At 43.1% G+C, this 18,805-nt stretch overlaps 1 protein-coding gene across 1 annotated transcript in view; it reads left to right on the forward strand.

The window, feature by feature from the left end:
* Positions 1 to 18,001, forward strand: part of SEPTIN10 (septin 10) — a 54,401-nt gene extending 36,400 nt beyond the window's left edge. Inside the window, exons 3-10 of the mRNA XM_058655444.1 lie at positions 1,557 to 1,674; positions 2,005 to 2,200; positions 7,285 to 7,471; positions 9,055 to 9,216; positions 11,853 to 11,949; positions 12,947 to 13,115; positions 14,859 to 14,991; positions 17,810 to 18,001. Coding sequence (XP_058511427.1) covers positions 1,557 to 1,674; positions 2,005 to 2,200; positions 7,285 to 7,471; positions 9,055 to 9,216; positions 11,853 to 11,949; positions 12,947 to 13,115; positions 14,859 to 14,991; positions 17,810 to 18,001 — 1,254 coding nt within the window. The remainder of the gene's footprint in view (positions 1 to 1,556; positions 1,675 to 2,004; positions 2,201 to 7,284; positions 7,472 to 9,054; positions 9,217 to 11,852; positions 11,950 to 12,946; positions 13,116 to 14,858; positions 14,992 to 17,809) is intronic.
* Positions 18,002 to 18,805: the final 804 nt, after the last annotated feature.

Consider the following 18,805-nt stretch of genomic DNA (forward strand, 5'->3'; position numbering starts at 1 on the left):
ACCTAGTAGGTGGACCCTGGGACCTGAGACAGGAGACCCAAGCACTGCTGGATCCCCCAGCCCTGGGATTCCTGAACAGGCACTCACCTAGTAGGTGGACCCTGGGACCTGAGACAGGAGACCCAAGCCCTGCTGGATCCCCCAGCCCTGGGATTCCTGAACAGGCACTCACCTAGTAGGTGGACCCTGGGACCTGAGACAGGAGACCCAAGCCCTGCAGGATCCCCCACGCCCTGGAGCTTTTTAAAAAAGATTTATTTTGCGGCCCGGCGGCGTGGCCTAGAGGCTAAAGTCCTCGCCTTGAACATGCCGGGATCCCATATGGGCGCCGGTTCTAATCCCGGCAGCTCCACTTCCCATCCAGCTCCCTGCTTGTGGCCTGGGAAAGCAGTCGAGGACGGCCCAAGGCTTTGGGACCCTGCATCCGCGTGGGAGACCCGGAAGAGGTTCCTGGTTCCCGGCTTCGGATCGGCACAGAACTGGCCGTTGCGGCTCACTTGGGGAGTGAATCATCAGACGGAATATCTTCCTCTCTCTCTCTCCTCCTCTCTGTATATCTGGCTGTAATAAAATGAATAAATCTTTAAAAAAAAAAAGGTTTATTTTGTTTTATTGGAAAGTCAGATATAAAGAAAAGAGGAAAGGCAGAGAGGAAGATCTTCATCCGTTGATTCATTTCAGAAGTGACAAAGCCAAGAGCCAGAAGGTCCTTCCAGGTCTCCCACGCGGGTGCAGGGTCCCAAGGCTTTGGGCCGTCCTCTCCTGCTTTCCCAGGCCACAAGCAGGGAGCTGGATGGAAAGCGGGGCTGCCAGATTAGAATTGGCGGCCATATGGGATCCCTGGACTAGAGCTACTAGGCTACCTCGCTGGGTCCGTTTGCAGTTTTTGAACTTATTCTTCTTTGTGAAATTTTCTCCCTTAATTTTCAGCCATCTGCCTGGCCAAACTATAGTTGGCTTCTTACCACCTGGTAACACCATTCGTTCTGACTGTTCTGTCTCCCCCTACCTGGGGAGGTCTTGGTAGACAGCTGGGTAAATGCGCATCTACCCTGGTGGATTCCTTTCCCTGGAGAGTTTCATTCTTCCCAGTGTATGTCTCTTGTGGTGTCGTTCCAGTGACTTGTAGTTGTTAGCAGTGAGGAGGTAAGCTTAACATGTGTTCTTCTGCCATTCCTAGAAAAGAGAACTGTGCATAGTTATGTATTTTTTATTTGCACTTTAAGAATTTTGAGAGTTATTAAAAACTTAAGCATTTAATGACTTTAAGTTTTGTATTTTGTGAGTGACTATTCCATAATTTACATGGATACTTTCTTGTTTTTTTGATATCAAATATTTACTGGTATAAATAGCGATGAACATTCATTGTATGAAAAGAAATATACTTTTAAAAAAGAAATACAAATTTTGAGTCGGGCACATTTCTCACAAACAGTGATTTGGGTGTAATGATTTCAAAATTTTTAACTTCTTTGATGACCTTATTTATACTTTTAACTGTGTTTGTAATCTGTTTCAGTGGAACCATTTGTATTATTTTTGTTTTCCTTTAGAAAAGAGACAATGTGCGTTCCTTGACTATGTCTGGCCATGTTGGCTTTGAGAGTTTGCCTGATCAGCTGGTCAACAGATCCATTCAGCAAGGCTTCTGTTTTAATATTCTGTGTGTGGGTAAGGGCCGATCTTGCTCAGAACTAATCCCCTTACTGCTTTCCACTGCATTCTGGCCGTAAGTGCGACGGCCTGAGATTGGGGTCTCGGAGTTTTCCTCTTCTTCAATGCCTGTTTTGTTTTTCTCAGCTTTAAGCCTTTAACCACTTCAGTGCTGTCTCCAGAGTTCTGCTTGAGCAGCTTAGCAGGCACACTCAAGTCTGCACTCTGCTAACCAGCCTAGGCATGAATGTCTGATGGCCAGCCTGGCCTGTGCGGTGTCTGTGCTTGGGGACAGCACCCTGGGGGCCGCCGCGTGTGTCTATGACAAGATACTTCTGCCTCTTTCAGGGGAGACTGGAATCGGAAAGTCAACGCTGATCGACACGTTGTTCAACACGAATTTTGAAGACTGCGAATCCTCACATTTTTACCCACATGTTAAACTTAAGGCTCAGACGTATGAACTCCAGGAAAGTAACGTTCGATTGAAGTTGACCATTGTGAATACAGTCGGATTTGGTGACCAGATAAATAAAGAAGAAAGGTATGTGTTTTTTTCTACTAACAAAATTTTATCATTTCAAGAGATTTGCCTACTTGTCCCATGAGCTATGACTTGATTTTGTAATATGGTAATTCATATTTTCTCGGTCACCATCAGTTTTTTGATAATGAAATAGCATGTGTTGTGGTATAGCAGTTGAAGCTGCGGTCTGTGCAGAGCATACAAGCCAGTTCACAGCTGCTTCACTTCTGATTCATCTCCCTGCTCACAGACCTGGAAAAGGAGTGGAAGGTGTGCCAGGTGCTTGGGACCCTGCATCTGTGTGGGAGACCGGATGGAACCGAGGCTGTTAGTTTTGACCTGGCCCAGCCCCAGCTTTTGTAGCCATTGCAAGAGTAAACCAGCAGATGGAAGACTGCTCTTTCTCTCTGTCCCTCTCTCTATCTCTGGATTTCAAATAAAGAAATCTTTACCAAAAAATAAACTAATCAGTATTTTGTTTTTATTAATATTTTTTTCTGTCACCCGTCTGATTTCTTCATAATAATTTGAATTGCTTTATTTCGGCAAAAACACCAGTTATTTCCGGGTATGCAAATTCAGTGTGTATTAACTGATTGGTACTAATTTCCAGGCAAAACTTGCTGAAGGAAACAAATCTAAGACACATGTATACACATATAAAATCACCATGGATTTTAATTTTTTTTGTAATTTCTAACTAAAAAGGTAGTTACATCATTCAGCTTTATAGGGAAGATTTAGGAGGCTTATTTCTCTCTTTTTTTATGAGATAACTTTATTTTTAAAAATTTATTGGAAAGGCAGATAGACAACTAGAGTTCCTGTCTGCTGATTGACACAAAAATGCTGGCAGTGGTCACGGGGCAGCAGGAACCTGGGATCAGAAACTGAATCCAGGCCTCCCTCGTGGATGGTAGGAACTCAGGTACCAGAACAGTCACCCAGTACATCCCAGGATTGGCAGCTGGGAACTGAACCCAGGTACTCCTGGGATATGGAAGCAAGCAACTGTTAAGCTACCCTCTAGGATAGTTTTCATAGTGAAATTCTAACTTATATTTTTACAGGTTCAGCACGATGGCTCAATGGCTTAATCTTTACCTTGTATGCTCCTGGATCCCATCTGGGTGCCAGTTTGTGTCCTGGCTACTCCACTTCCCTTCCAGCTCTCTACTTGGGGCCTGAGAGAGCAGCAGGAGACGGCCCAAAGCCTTGGGACCCTGCAGCTTGTGGGAGACCTGGAAGAAGCTCTGGCTCCTAGCTTTGGATCAGCTCAGCTCCAGCCATTGCAGCCGTTTGGGGAATGAACCAGCAGATGGAAGATCTTTCTATCTCTCCATAAATCTGATCTGCCTTTAAAATCTTACATTTTGCCTTATATTATTATTGGCCAGCATTTCTCATATGTATTACACAGGCTGATGTTAGATGCTCTGTCACCTTTAAGCTTTGAAAGGGGGAAGTACATTGGATAAAACAGTGATGTGAAGTAGGGAATCCTCACAGTGAGGAAGGGGCATGTTAGGAAATACCTACACGTGAACTTCGAAAACTTTGTACTAAAATTAACATTGTTTAATTCCATTTTCCTTTTTAAGCTTCTGTTTCATTTCCTGGAGGGGACATTTTTACCCCCAGATTGGCCATTTCCATGACAGACAGTAGAGAACAACCTTGTCAACATCACATTCTCCCTTGAGGAACTGTTTGTGTGAGGCTTTTAGAAGTGGACTAGTCTTGCTTTAAGTATTAGTAACCCCTGTAAGGTGGATATTCGCTTGGAGTGAATTAAACATAATTAACATGTATTTAGATGAAGGGGTTTTTGTTGTTGCTGTTTTTTACTTCAATTTTTGGGGGGTATTGTTTGGAAAGAAAGGCTGAGAGCACCCATACTCATGTGCTGGTTTATTCCTCATGTTGCTGCAGCAGCTACAGCTGGGTTGAGCTGGACATAGCGTCCGTGTTTGACCAGTCACTGGGCTGCTAGGCTGTGCCTTGGCACGACGGAGGGTTAGGAACCAGAGCCGGACATCAAAGCCGGGCACTCTGATGAGGGCTGCTGGCGTCTTAACTGCTCGTACACATGTTGTGCACCTGCTAAATAAGTTTCGTTGTATTATAAAATGAAAAATGGGTATAAATTTCTGTGTAAATTACTCCCTAATTACAACTTGCTTATTCCCACTTATCTGTTTACTAGATTGTATTCTCTCGTATCTGAAGGTAATTCATATGTGTCTATGAAAATATCTAACAGTACCCATCAATGGGAATTCTCTTTAGCCATCTGGCCTGGTCTCATTTCTCTCCTGAGAGGAGCCATTGCTGTGAATTAAATTTCTTCCCAAGTCCTTTTGAGTTATTTTCTCTCTCTCTTTTTTTAAATATATTTTGACAATCTTTACATTGTTGATTAGGGTAAAAAGTTACAAGGGCTGAAGGGAATATTGAGGAGAAGCCCCACCCAGTCTCCCACCCACCCAGGTCCCGTGTGTAGGGCATGCTCTGAGATCCTTGCTCAGGTGGTCCCAGTAGTTCACCAGTTATGCATTGCTGCCAATCTCGCCACTCCAGACACGATGAGGCTGTTGAATAATCTACTGATTGACATAGTCCATCGCAGAGTCTCCCTTTGTCCAGTGTTTCGCTGCCAACATATCTGTAATCCCATGGGTCTGATTTAATAACCGGATGTGGCTGTGGCTCCGTGGCTGTGCTGTGGGGGCCCTCAGTGCTTCAGCAGTGCCTGGAGAGACCCCTCTGCGGATCTGCAAAGCGTCTGTGTGTTCTTTTTACGTTCTGTCCCTCAGGAGGGAGACCTGAAAGAAGCTCTGGCTCCTGGCTTCAGATCAGCTCAGCTCCAGCCACTGAGGCCACTTGGGGAGTGAACCAGAGGATGGACGATCTTTCTGTCTCTCCTCTCCTTCTCTGTGTAGATCTGACTTCCCAATAAAAATAAATCTTAAAAAAAAAAATTTTAAAAAGTTGGTTGCTGAGATGCTTGAGGATGAAAGCAAGGAGCTCTTTTTTGAACATGTTGGATTAGCTTATGCTACGCCCTCTGGGATTAACACTGGGATCCCTAAAGCTACTTGATTCCTGGTTCAGCATTCCCCGATTCAGGGAGGGAGCGTCAACTCGTGCCTCTTATAGACATGTTCAAGAGTGACACTGTGCTCATTAGTGGTCAAGCGTCAACTCTGCTCCTTTCCTCTTAGGTTTCTTGTGTTTTTCCATGTTTGCCCTTCTCAGACTCTTGGTTTATCTTTGATTTCCCTGAGGCTTACGGGCTTAGGATCTCAGTTCAGTGTGAGAGGAAAGGGGGTTTCTCAGTAGGTGCCGCCATGTTCCCACCATGGGTGTTCATTTGCTTTTGCCAGGTGAGTGGTCTTCAGGATAACTGCTGGTCTTAGTGCAGATATCAGCAAACACTTATGCACAGGGTCAGGTACTAAGCTCGGGAGGGCCTGTGGTTTCTCTGCATCGCTTGACTCTGCCATTGTAGCAGGAGAGCGGCCACAGACTACATGTATCAGTGAAGACTTACAAAGTAAGTCTGGCAGCAGATTTGACCTTTACCTCGTCATTTGTTAACCGGTCCTAGCCCTCTGCTGACCTTTCTGGTTTTATGTTCTCTTCTATTTTGGCCTGGTTAATTCCTTGCCGCCTTATAGGCCCACTGATGTTTTTAAGGGTGTGATTTTCATATTTTAAATATTTTTTTCATCCAGAGAATGGGACCGCTGTTTATCGGAAATGAAAATATGGGGGAAACTATCATGGAAGAATTCCTAGTATCAAATCAAAACTTAGCAAAAATTGCATATGGTTTCCATTTCTGAAAAGTAGAAGGCAATGCATTCAGGTAGAGGGACACTTATGGTTATTTAGTTTATGTAATAAGTCATATCGCCCATTTTAACAGGTCATAAATAAAAGTAAAATAAAAATATGGGTCATCCATAAAAGTTGTTTGAAATTTTAGTGTAATGTTTGCTTACAGATTAGCTTTTATTATAAGTTGGAGAGGGAATCACCGGTATTCCTAATAATCACAACGATAATGGGTTGAGCCCTTATATTGTATATCATGTTCTGTTATAAAGGTTTGGTGCCAGTTCTTACATAACACCTGCAAGGGGAAAGTGCTGTCTTTGCCCTTACCTTTTTGTTTGTCTTCTAGAGAGGGAGAACAAGGTATGCTGAGAGGTGGTGACCCTCAAGGCCATTCAGGCAGCTTTGTGGCAGAATGGGATTCTGTGCACACTCATAGATCTCCTCAGCTGGATAAGGCGCTGCTGTGTTGGTGGGATGGGGAAAGCTAAAGATATAGTCACGTTGTTGTCCAGGGAATTCGAGGAGGTCTTTGCTGTGGTTGCCACTCCAAACCTATTTTTGTTTCATGTAGTTTAGAGTGAAAAAATAAGTTGCGTAGGCAGCGTTCGGCACAGTGGAATGGGGTGTTGTGTTTAATCTGACAGCACTGGCACACTAGTGTGCACATGGAGTGTTTGGTTTCTAGAGAAATAGGCTCGAACATCCAGGGCAAAGATGATGTTTTGAAGAGGAGTGACCTAAGCAAGAGCTCCTAGCAGATGTTGCCATTGGCCTTTCGTTTGTCACAGCTCAGTGAAAATAAAACCATGTCAGCATCATTAATCTGATGCTTTTGCCAGTAGGTGCCCTTCATCTGTCAGTGCTTTCCCTACCTTACAAGTCTGATATGAGCCTTGAAGTCATGGATTTTGACTTAAATATCACTAAAGTCACTAGTACTCCAGAGTGTTCTCATTAGTTAGAGCAGTCTTACAAGTTTGGAACTTGGTCATAAAGAAACCCAAAGTGTTGAGTGGACGTGGGAATGAATGGATGTAGAGTCAATACTATTTCACATACAGATGGCCCTACTGAGCTTGAAGTATTACCTTTCTGTGTGTATATTCTGTGCATTATATTTTGTCTCTAAATTGACCTACTTAGCATAGCTGCCGACTATTTCTTGCTGAAAATAATAGGCTTCCACCTGTAGCCTTGGATGAGTATCTTATTAAGGTAGCATAGATATGTTATACTGAATATTTACATATTTTTTTCAGCTACCAACCAATAGTTGACTACATAGATGCACAGTTTGAAGCCTATCTCCAGGAAGAGTTGAAAATTAAGCGTTCTCTCTTCAACTACCATGATTCACGCATCCACGTCTGCCTTTATTTCATCTCTCCCACGGGGCACTCACTCAAGACACTCGACCTCTTGACCATGAAGAACTTAGACAGCAAGGTGCGTTTAGGAAAATAGTCACTGTTGCATGCTTTGTTATTTATCTTGCGTGCTTAAAATAGCCTTATAATATGTGTCTGTATTATAACTTTTACTCTATTTTAAGACATCTGATAGGTTTCCACCTTAGCTTATTTTCCAAGGGAGTGAAGTTTGGAGTTAAGAAGGTGAATACGAAACAGAAACATTAAAATAAGATTCAGCTCCCTATTTAGTGTTTGACTTATATGTCAGAATTTTTGTATTTACATTTGATATTGAATTTATTTGAGACTGAATTATATTGAATTTATGACACTCAAGAGAGAACTTTGTTCACAGAGATTAAGTTCTCTTTTTAAATATTTATGTATTTTTATTTGAAAGGCAGATTTACAGAGAGAAGGAGAGACCCAAAAATCTTCCATCTGTGGGTTCACTCCCCAAAATACCTGCAACAGCTAAAGCTGAGCCAATCCAAAGTCAGGAGCCAGGAGCTTCTTCCAGGTCTCCCATATGGATGCAGGATCCCAAGGCATTAAGCCATTCTCCACTGCTTTCGCAAGACATAAGAAGGGAGCTGGATAGGAAGTAGAACAGCTGGGACACGAACTGGCACCCAAACAGGGTGCTGGTGCTTGAAGGCAGAGGATTAGCTAGCTGAGCCACTGTAGCAGCCCGCACGAGATTAAGTTCTAATGTTTCTTTGCATGGTAAAGAAGAAAAAAAATCGGACTGTTCCAAGAACACCTGTTTTTTAAATTAGCCAAGTGCCATGTATAATTCGTAGAACTGTAAGAAAAAAAATATTATCTATATTAACTTGCTCCAGATTTTGGTATTTGTGTTAAAGATGAATAAAGGCTGCTTACTGAGGTTGGAGTCTTAGCTTAGCCATTTAAGCCATCACCTGCAGTGCCCACTGCCCACGTGGGCAATGTCTCAAATCCTTGCGGCTCCACTTCTGATCCACCTTCCTACCAGTACACCTGGGAGAGCAGCAGAAAGTGGCCCACGTGCTGGGGTCCAGACCGCGCGTGGAAGGCACATAAAGCTACTGATGCCTGGCTTCAGCCCGGCTCAGCCCTGGCCTTTGCAGCCATTTGGCAAGTAGACCAATAAATAGATCTCTCTCTTACTCTGCCTTTCAGATAAATAGATCTTAAAAAAACAAGTCAGAATACTTACTGTCTAATACAAACAAAACAAAACAAAAAGACCACAGGCTTTGTACCCTAGGGTGATATGAGAAATGCAGCTTTCCTAATAGTGACTGCTATTTTCCAACACAGGGTTCAGAATGCAAGAGTGTCCTGGCAATCACTGTCTCTGTTATAGTGTGAAAACAACCAGAGGCAGTACTACAGTGTATAGACAGGGTGATGCCCCAATAATCTTTTTATGAAACAATACAGTGTATACAGTTTGCCAACCCCTTCATCTAGGTTAAGAACATTTACTGTCAGAGCCTGAATGGGGTTTGTTTTGTTTTGTTTTGTTTTGTTTTGTTTTGTTTTGTTTTGTTTTGTTGAGGGGGATGATTGCAGGGTTCAAAAAACAAGCCCTCTATTATGTTATTTTGTTTTTCTCTTTGTGCTTAATAGGTGAACATTATACCAGTGATTGCCAAAGCAGATGCAATTTCTAAGACAGAATTGCAGAAGTTTAAGATCAAGCTCATGAGTGAACTAGTCAGCAATGGCGTCCAGATCTACCAGTTTCCAACAGATGATGACACCATTGCCAAAGTCAATGCTGCAATGAATGTGAGCTCATAACTGCATGTTGGTGCTTCCGATTTACATGTGAAAATAAAATCAGTGTGTGTGTAAAGTGGCTGCTAAAAGTCCAGAATTAAAAATGTGTGTGTGTGTGTTGGAAAAAGTCTAATGAGAATCTATTTAGGCACCTTTTTTCCTTTATTCTTTCACCTAAACAAAGTGATACATTCATGAAACTGGGAGATGCCTTTCATGGGGACGATTGCTCTAGAAAATGACCTTGCATCCTGTTTTTAACAACATGAGGAAACTACGTAGCTTTGCTTGGAACGTTTTAGAATCTTCCATCTTAGAGATCTCAAGCTGGTATATGTGCTCGTCTTCCCTTACAGTGTCATGTAGACCTGTGTCTGTCTCTGTCTCTCAAATGCCTGTTGAATATTTTTTAAAGATACTTAAATGACTTTTAAAAATATATTTTTTTACAAAAATAATACGTTGCCTAACTTTTATGTTAATGTTATTAAAGATAATCCAATTCCTTAGTTTGCTTTCTTAAGCTAGCAGTTTTTTTAAATATCTGGTTATATTTTAAAGATTCCTGAGTTTTTCAAGCCAAGCTGACTTGTATGTTCTGTTGAAGTTACTAACCTTCCTGAAACTGTTCACTTCAAAATTAGCACATTGCACCTGTTCTAGGAGTTGTTACGAGATGGAAGTCACTTAGCAAGGTGCCTTACAATGATGCTCAATCCGTGCTCATTCTGATTCTGTCCTTTTCCGTTGCTGAGTTTTCACATTGCTTATATTAATAAACCTAAACTCAGTCTGTACAGATCCGAGTCATGTAGTGGACACTGCTATTTCCTGTAAGCACAAGCTGTCTTCACATCGAATTTTATCTCTTGTGCTCAGCTGGAATGATTTTTTCATAAAGACACAATTCATAAACTAATGGCAATTATTAAATTTTAGATAAGTAGTACAGTCAGATCTTCCCCCTGTCCCTTAACTTAGCATTTTGTTTAAAACCTTCTCTTTTCTGGACCAGTGATGTGGGCTTGAGCGTATGGATTTTTTTTTTCTCCAGGCTCTTGTCTTTTCAAAAGACAGGCATTCTGAGAGCAGGCACAATGTGAAGTGCAAAAGTTATAACAAAGTTTATTAAAAAGATGAGACAGTGAATGCATATACACTTGTGAGTGGAGACTGCCACTCATGGAGAGACACACGTTATGAGCGGGCACAGGATTGCCGAAAGGGAGCTGCTATCAGGGCGAGGAGAGAAGGCCCCCGAGGCATCTGTGTAGCACTTAGAGCTGAAGTTGGAAGAGAGCACCCCGCTGTTGGCTTCCTCGGTGCTGTCAGGGATGAGGATGGTTCCTCCATCGGCGTAAAGTCACCTAGGTCCCAGATGAAACAGATGCCTCCTGGGAAAGGGGGCACTTCTATGGACAGGAGGATAGAATTCCATACAGGTACATGTGGCTTTCCGCTCCTGAGACCTAAACTCCCATCTCTACTTGACCACACTTTATGCTGCCCTTCTGGTCCACCAGGCCTTGTATCTTCTTGCTGCCTGTGATATCTCTTCTCGGTGCCTGTAGTAGCACTAGTTTGGGACTAACACTACTATACTGTAACATGATACTATTACTAACACTATAGTACTAACTAGTACTATAGTAACAGTACTGCATGTCTGTCTACTCACAAAATGTTGTTATATTTTGGTTATACATGCCAGAGTACTTCAGAAAGTTGGTGTGTAAGTGAAATTAAAAGATAAGTTTGTTTTGCTACAAAAACTCTGAAATCCATGCATACAAAGGCATTCAAAAACTTCACAAAAAAATGCCTATTATGATAAAACTGCATGGATTTCAAATTTTTCATTTTTCATTTTTTATGATTCAATTCCATAGGATCTGGGATTCCCCTTACCCCTTCCCAAGTTCCCTCCCTACCCACTGATTCCCCCTATAATATTACAATACACCAAACTTAACTTACATTTAAATTTTTAAATTTTTTTCTAAAAAAGAATATATAGAGAGGCCGGTGGCCACGATGGCCAGAGTAGAGCTAAGTATAACCAGAAGCCTGCAGCTTCCTCCACGTCTCCTGTGTGGGTGGCAGAGACTCACACAATTGAGCCATCTTCAGCTGCTTTTCCCAGGCCTTTAGTAATAGGGAGCTTGATAGGAAGTTGGGGCAGCCAGAACACGAACTGCCACCCACACTGGATGCCTGTGTCACAGGAGGTAGCTTAACGCACTGTGCCACAGTGCCAAGCCCTGTTTATTTGAAAGGCAGAGATCAACAAATAGACTGGCTAAGCAGTGTCTTGAATTTTCTGAAGGACTTCCAGCTGTCTGTAACTTGCTTTGTGTAAAGATCATGTTGAGGGAATTGGCCCACATTTAGTCTCTGTTTTTCTTCTCTCCGCAGTAGGATAGTACCTGGCATGTGAGGGACACTCAGACAAGGATGATAGAGTTTCACAGTGACTCCTGTAGGACCGTCAGCACAGATTCACTGCCAACTTTCAAATCTGGGACATAGCATAATATTTTGATCTTAATCAATTTGTTAACTAATACACTACTGCTGATTGTCTTTGGAAACAGTCTTTTACCACATTGGTATGACATGTAACTCAAACTATGGTTCTGTTTCAGGGACATTTGCCTTTTGCTGTTGTAGGAAGTATGGATGAAGTCAAAGTTGGCAATAAGATGGTCAAAGCTCGTCAGTACCCCTGGGGTATTGTGCAAGGTAAGAGACAGACGAGTGATGGCTAGAGGTCTATGTGTGGTCTGAGAATCTAGAATTGCCCGTCATGCGTTCTTCCAAGTGATGCCTATTTGGGCGTTAGCTTGAATGTCAGAGGACTGAGTGTGTCTTGCATAACTACGTGTGTGGAGGAAGAGCCTCCCTGGTGCATGGTGCCACCCTCGGTGGTGTCAATGTCAGAAGATGCGAAGCACCGACTGAACACTAAACTGACCCACTTAAGGACAGAGTAGAATAGAGCATTTTGTGAATTTATATATTTTGTGGGTTAAAGGTTCCAAACACCTGTGAGCCAATTTAAAAAGTTAAATCCACTATTTTCTCATTATAATGAGTACTACCTGGTTCATTTAATTTTTGTGACGCTAATTAATGGAAGAAGAGTACCCTCACTACCACTGGCTTGTACATGCTGGTAACACCCCCTTTTTTATTGACACATAGTTGAGGAAAAATTGAAAAAATATTTAAATGTGCAAAAAATATATAAAAGTGATCATTGTACTTGACCGTTGGTCATTTGTAGTCCTCTGGTCACCGTAGACACAGAGGAAGGACCGTAAGTGGATCTACTAATTTCAGGAAGTGTCTAACACAGGAACATGAATGTTGTATTATAAGTATCTAAGCTGTAGCATGCATAGATGGTATTTGTAAAATATACTGTTTTGCAAAAAATAGCATTATGTGCTCTTTTTGTTAAACTCTATAAGACATGTCCTGAAGTGGTTTCTAAACTACTAACAAAAGGTAACTGGATCATATTATAACATAAAAGGATGCATTTCTTCACACTCTCTTGCTTATCTATTGGCTACTAAGTTGAAGGCAAATCTTCTCAACTGTTAATTAATATTGTCTGTTTTGATTACTTGCATAAGATAATGGTTGCAGCTAATTAGGCCAATCATTTCATTCTTTGTTCTCTCACATGTGTTTTCATTTAAAACCCAGTATTGTTGTTGTGTCTTTTGGCTAGTGGAAAATGAGAACCACTGTGACTTCGTAAAGCTGCGAGAAATGCTCATTTGTACAAACATGGAGGACCTGCGGGAGCAGACACACACCCGGCACTACGAGCTGTATAGGCGCTGCAAGCTGGAGGAGCTGGGCTTTACCGACGTGGGCCCTGAGAACCAGCCCATCAGGTGAGGGGGTTTCCTGGGGAAGCTAGCCATGCAGAGAACCAGAGAGCAGCCTTTTCTGTAAGCTCACTACTGGAGACCAGCTCTGGTTGACTCGGAGCTTGCAGAGGATGCGTGGATCGGCAAGACGATAAGAAGAGGAGGTAAGAAGGAGAGGTAGAGGAGGCATGGACCATTACGGCAGGATGCTCATAATGGACAACTCAGAAAAGGTGCCTTCTTTATTTATACACAAATCATCACTAGCTTTTGCACAACATCCAATTGTTTCATGTTTTTATAAAAGGATGATTACAAAATCAATCCTGACAACATTATTATTATTTTATTTCAGAGAAAATATTTTCAGCAAGCTATTACTCATTCAAACCTGCAGTGACCTGGCTGAAGCCAGGAACTCCACGGTTGGCAGCGCATGTGGTTATGTAGTGACAAGTGGGTTACTTCTATCAAAAATCAGTTTTCACTAAACACAAGCTAACCAATACTGCCTAAAATATCAAGAGTACAGAGTTAAAAGGAAAGATCATAAATGAAACGAATTTATAAAAGCATATAAAATAGATTCTTTATTAAATCTTATAATCAATCATGCATTAATTACCACCACCTTCACCCAGTGCTGATTCAATTGTTTTTTTGTTCTTTTGTTAAAAGGCAGTGAATGGGATCAAGGCAACTCAGCCAATCTACAGAGGGCCTTTACAAGAAACTTCCTTTATCTTTATAAACTGTTTTCTTTCCCTAAATATGAGTGCCAATATAAGGTAGAAATTTTAAGCCATTTTCAGGGAGTTTCACATTTGTCTCCCTTTAGAAGATGCCACATGTACTTTCTGCTTTCCGTGGTGAGAAACCAAAATACGTCATTTCATGTGTTATAACAGTTCGAGGCGCATGGTAAACAAATTCCTTCTACCTCCATGATTGCCATCTGTTCCAAGATAGTATCAAACTGTTTCTTAGGGAAAACATTACTTATATTAGGGCAAACTTCAGGACAAAGGTGGGCACATAACAGGATGTTTGGAGACATTGTGGGCTCAATTGTACTATTGTATGCTTTAGCTGTGCGTCATTGCCTTACGTCGCTAAAGATGTTTTTATCATAACATGATTGATCAGTTTGAGATGTTATACCAATTACAGCAACGCCCTCAGATCAGCTCAGCTGTAGCTGTTTGGGGAGTGAATGCGTGGATGGAAGAGCCCCTGCTGTCTCTCCCTCTCTATTACTGTTCCTGGCAAATGAAAATAAAATAAATCTTTTAAAATCTAACAGTACTAAGAACAGAGTAGAAAAAGGAAGGGCTGGAAGCCCCGAGACTGTGGAGGAGGTCAGCTTCGGTGATGAGAATGGTGGATAGGACAAGGGTGCCAATGTGATGAGAATGGTGACTAGATACGGCAGGTGCTGTGGTGATGAGAAGGGTCAGTAGGGCAAGGGTGCCGTCAGACTCTGTGATGCTAGGTAACAAGGATTGAAAAAGGAACACATTTGGGTTGAATGGGGATATTGCTTGTGAAGAACGTGGTAAATCAGCTATTTCAGAATTGCAAGACTCTGTGCTTGCTGTAGGCCCGGCCGCTTTTCCTCTCATGTGGCAGGAAATTGCATGTTTTAGGTTGCTGTAGGCCAGAAAATGCCGGTGCCTGTTATGTGAGGTGTTGTGTGAGATGTGTGCATTTTTGCATGTTTGTGACATGATCGGTTATAACTTGAACGTAACACAGATAACTCTTCAGTCTACAGGAGACCTATGAAGCCAAAAGACACGAGTTGCAGGATGAGCGGCAGAGGAAGGAGGAGGAGATGAAGCAGATGTTTGTGCAGCGCGTGAAGGAGAAAGAGGCGATCCTGAAGGAGGCGGAGAAGGAGGCAAGTCCCACCGACCCCGGGGGTCCGCCTTCTGGGCGTGCTGGTCGTGCGGGAGATGCTTGTCCTTTCAAAAGGTCAAATCTGAATGTAGAGGTAAAAACAGGTCATGATGGGCATCAAGTGAAAACCTTGGCCTTCCGAGTAACTACTGTTTCATTTAACATCATCTACAAACACTTAAAATAAGCTAGGTAACTAAGATGTTTTAAATATACCATAAGTGAAAAAGCTCTGGTTAGGGCTTGGAGGAACTTTTACTGAGAGTTGTTGGGCTGTCTGCCGTGAAATTGGGCAGCTGGGAAAGCAGTGAAGCGTCTTGTCTTCACGTTTGAGCTCAGGCTGCCTGGGCGTAGAAATGTTGTCTGAATACCATGGCAGAAGAAGGCATCACATTGAACTTCCAGCAGAAGTTTTAGTCGTGTTTGAGTCAGTGTTGTCAGTAGAGCTAACTGCATGAGGACTGAAGGGCCACATGGCGGTGGGCATCACCGACTGTCCAAGAGTTCCTGCGAGAGCATACAAGTGTTATTATAGACGCACTTGGTCGGATGCGTTCCCAAAGAATTCCCTTTAATTTCACATTGCAGATTTTTAAATTTCAGATATCCTTGTAGCACTCGTTATTGATTGAACCCCACAGGAGATGACTTTGTAAAAGTAATGATCTACTCTGTTCCTAATTTGAATTTTTGTATTGTATTTTGAAGTAAAATACACTTAGGAAAGTTGGTAGGCATGCGTAGTCTCACCTAGTCCCATTTTCAAATGCATTTCCTCTTTCGGTTTGCCAGGAGTCTCAGTCAGCCTGGTGGATGGTGTGGGATGTGTAGATGTGTGAACACGTACATGAAGTGTGTAGCATCTTCCCAGCTTTGCGCCCACCACGTTCCTCCCCCCAACAGCAGAGGGGTTCTCACTGCGAGCTGTGCCTTTGCTTTTACATCACTGATGTGCCTCACAAGCACAGGAGGCCCGCCCTCACACACACATATACACAGTCTTTCTAAGGAACCGATGCTTCCCGAAAAAATGTCCTCTGGAATAAAACAGTCTCGGGTTGGAATGCCCATTTTCTGGCTCAACCGAAGGCTTGTACTGGGACCTCACTGGCTCAGAGCACAGCTTATTGCTCTATGTTTGGAACATACAGTGTTTTAAAATTAGTATTTCTCTCTCTATCTTCATTTCCCCAAAGGACTACCGTGGCCAGGACTGGGCCAGTCTGTGTCTCCCACGTGGGGACAAGGACTGAACTATTTGAGTCAGCCTCTTGGTTAAAGTTTGTACTCTCAGCCTCTGACTTTTAGTGACATATTCCCCAGCTAGTATATAATAGCTCTTCTAGCTTGCTGCCCTCAGCTGAAAATACTAACTTCAGGTTTATCTAACTGGACCAGGGAAAAACAATTTAAAGGCATCATCTTTGTTGTTCTAGATTCTAGATTTTTGTGTGGTTGGCAGGCATAGCCTATGACTGATTTCATAAAAAATCTGATCAAATCTCTAGGTGTTTTTGGTGGTGGTGGTTCTTTAGGTAAACCACAGTTAAACCAGGTTCAACTACCTGCCTCTTTCTGCCTTGATTCTTTGATCTCATATTTAGAATTTCAGGCGGCTCATCTTCTTACTAGTTTCTGCACGAGCTGTGCCTGGTGCGGTGAACACAGAGATGGCAGGTTAGCTCGTCCAGTGCTGTCCTGAGAAGATTCCCCATGTGTGCCGGAGCACTGGGGACAGACTTAGGGGAGTTCTTAGGGCAGGCTGAGCGCCCAGTGACTGATGTTTCCTGAAAATTTCTGCTGTGCCACATTGACAGTGTGAAGTACGTTGTTAGGCCCATCTCTGACAGTAAGTCTTGGTCATCTTGATCCTTCCTGTGCTGTCTGCAGGCATAAGAAGGCATTGTAGGGAATGGGCAGGACACCTGTTTTGTTCTGTTTGTTCATCTAAAGGGAGAGTTAGAGAGAGAAGCAGGGTGGAACAGAAACAGAGAAATCTTCCCTGTACTAGTTCACTGCCCGGTGGCTGGAATAGCTAGGGCTTCCTCCGAGTCTCCTGTGTGCGTTCAGGGACAGGAGCGCTCGGGCCGTGTTCTGCTGCTCTCTCCGGCTTCTACCAAGGAGCTGGATTAGGATTAGGAGTGGAGCAGTGGGGCCCACACTGGCATCCATATGGGATATCAGCATTGTGCTGGCCCCAGGATACCTTTTGTCTTTGTAAAGTTGATGTCCTCTTTCTAGGCAGGTAACTGAGGTACATCAGAACGTATTCTTGAATTTGCTTCTTGTGGTTCTTGACATAAATTCACCCTACTGTCCAGTGGAGTTTTCAGTAACCGTCATTGCACATGTTCTTTTTATTTGGAATTTTAAGAATTCCCTTCTGTATTTCCTGTCCTTTATTTTCATTGAGCATGGACTTTGTGGGGAAAGTATAAAGAGCAAATAAAACCTAAGAAAAGATAAAGTATTTTAAAAATTGAGTTTTGTTCAGTTGCTTTAAAAACTATGGGTTTTGGGCTCAGCAGCGTGGCCTAGTGGCTAGGGTCCTCGCCTTGATCCCATATGGCTGCTGGTTCTAATCCCGGCAGCTCCACTTCCTCTCTATCTCTCCTCCTCTCAGTACATCTGACTTTGTAATAAAAATAAAATAAATCTTAAGAAAAAAAAAAAACTATGTGCCAACTCAAATAGTTTTGTGCGGAAACTCACGTAAAAATTAAAGCTGCCTGCTTCTGCGTGTGTGTGTGTGTGTGTGTGTGTGTGTGTGCGCACTGCCACAATGTGACAGCAGCAGGAATTGCACTTCTGTTTCACAGCTGCAGGCCAAATTTGAGCAGCTTAAAAGAGTTCACCAAGAAGAGAGAATGAAGCTTGAAGAGAAGAGAAGATCTTTGGAAGAAGAAATAATTGCTTTCTCTAAAAGGAAAGCCACCTCCGAGATCTACCAAAACCAGTGCTTTATGGCATCAGGTAGCAACTTGAAGAAAGACAGAGATCGAAAGAAGTAAGAACCCCCACCTGCCTGTCCTGAGGCCCCCCCTCCCCTCCTGCCACCAAGCACGGCCCTCCCGGCCCTGGCCGTGCCACACCCTGACCTGTGCCACACCACCTCCTGCAGCTCCCCAACAGCAGGGACCTGGGTGCCTCTTTGCCGCCGTGCCCAGCCTCTGGGGCGGCATCCAGCATGTCCCAGATGTGCGGCAGCTGTTTGTAAGAATGAATGAATCAGTGAGCAAAATCGAAACGCATGACAATGCAGGAAGGTCTGCTCACTGCAGGAGGCGGGATTGGGCGCTCCCCCTGCCGGGCCCAGCTCTGGCACGAGGGCACAGCTGACGCCTGCTGACCTGCCAGGAGCCCTTACATGGGAGGTGTGCACTTATTGGGGCCCTGTGGACGTCATAGAATGTTTTATTAAAAACAGAAATGTGATCCTTAGGCTCACTTTGTGTTGTTTAGCAAATTCTATTGATAATGACTGTGTAAGAATTTTTATTTTGATAAGGGAACCAGTCTATCGATTCGAACTCCTGTGCTTTGATGTCAGAGCTTGTGAAACCAATGGTGGACATAAAGACGCAGAGGAAGGTAGAGAGGGCTTCAGTGCAGGGGGGCGGCCCTGAGCGGCACTGGGATAATCTCAACGCTTGTAGGTGTGGGTATGTGTTCAAATCCAAGTTACCCAAGTTTGAGAAAAAGTGTTGCTTTTCCCTTCTCATGATTGACCTGTGAACTTTGCTGCACGTTTCGTCTCTCGTTAAAATGTCCTTGTGGTTCGCTGTTGCCAGTGCCTCTGTCTGCCTTCCTGCCCT

This window comes from Ochotona princeps, chromosome 26 (genome assembly GCF_030435755.1).
Source record: "Ochotona princeps isolate mOchPri1 chromosome 26, mOchPri1.hap1, whole genome shotgun sequence".
Taxonomy (NCBI): Eukaryota; Metazoa; Chordata; class Mammalia; order Lagomorpha; family Ochotonidae; genus Ochotona; species Ochotona princeps.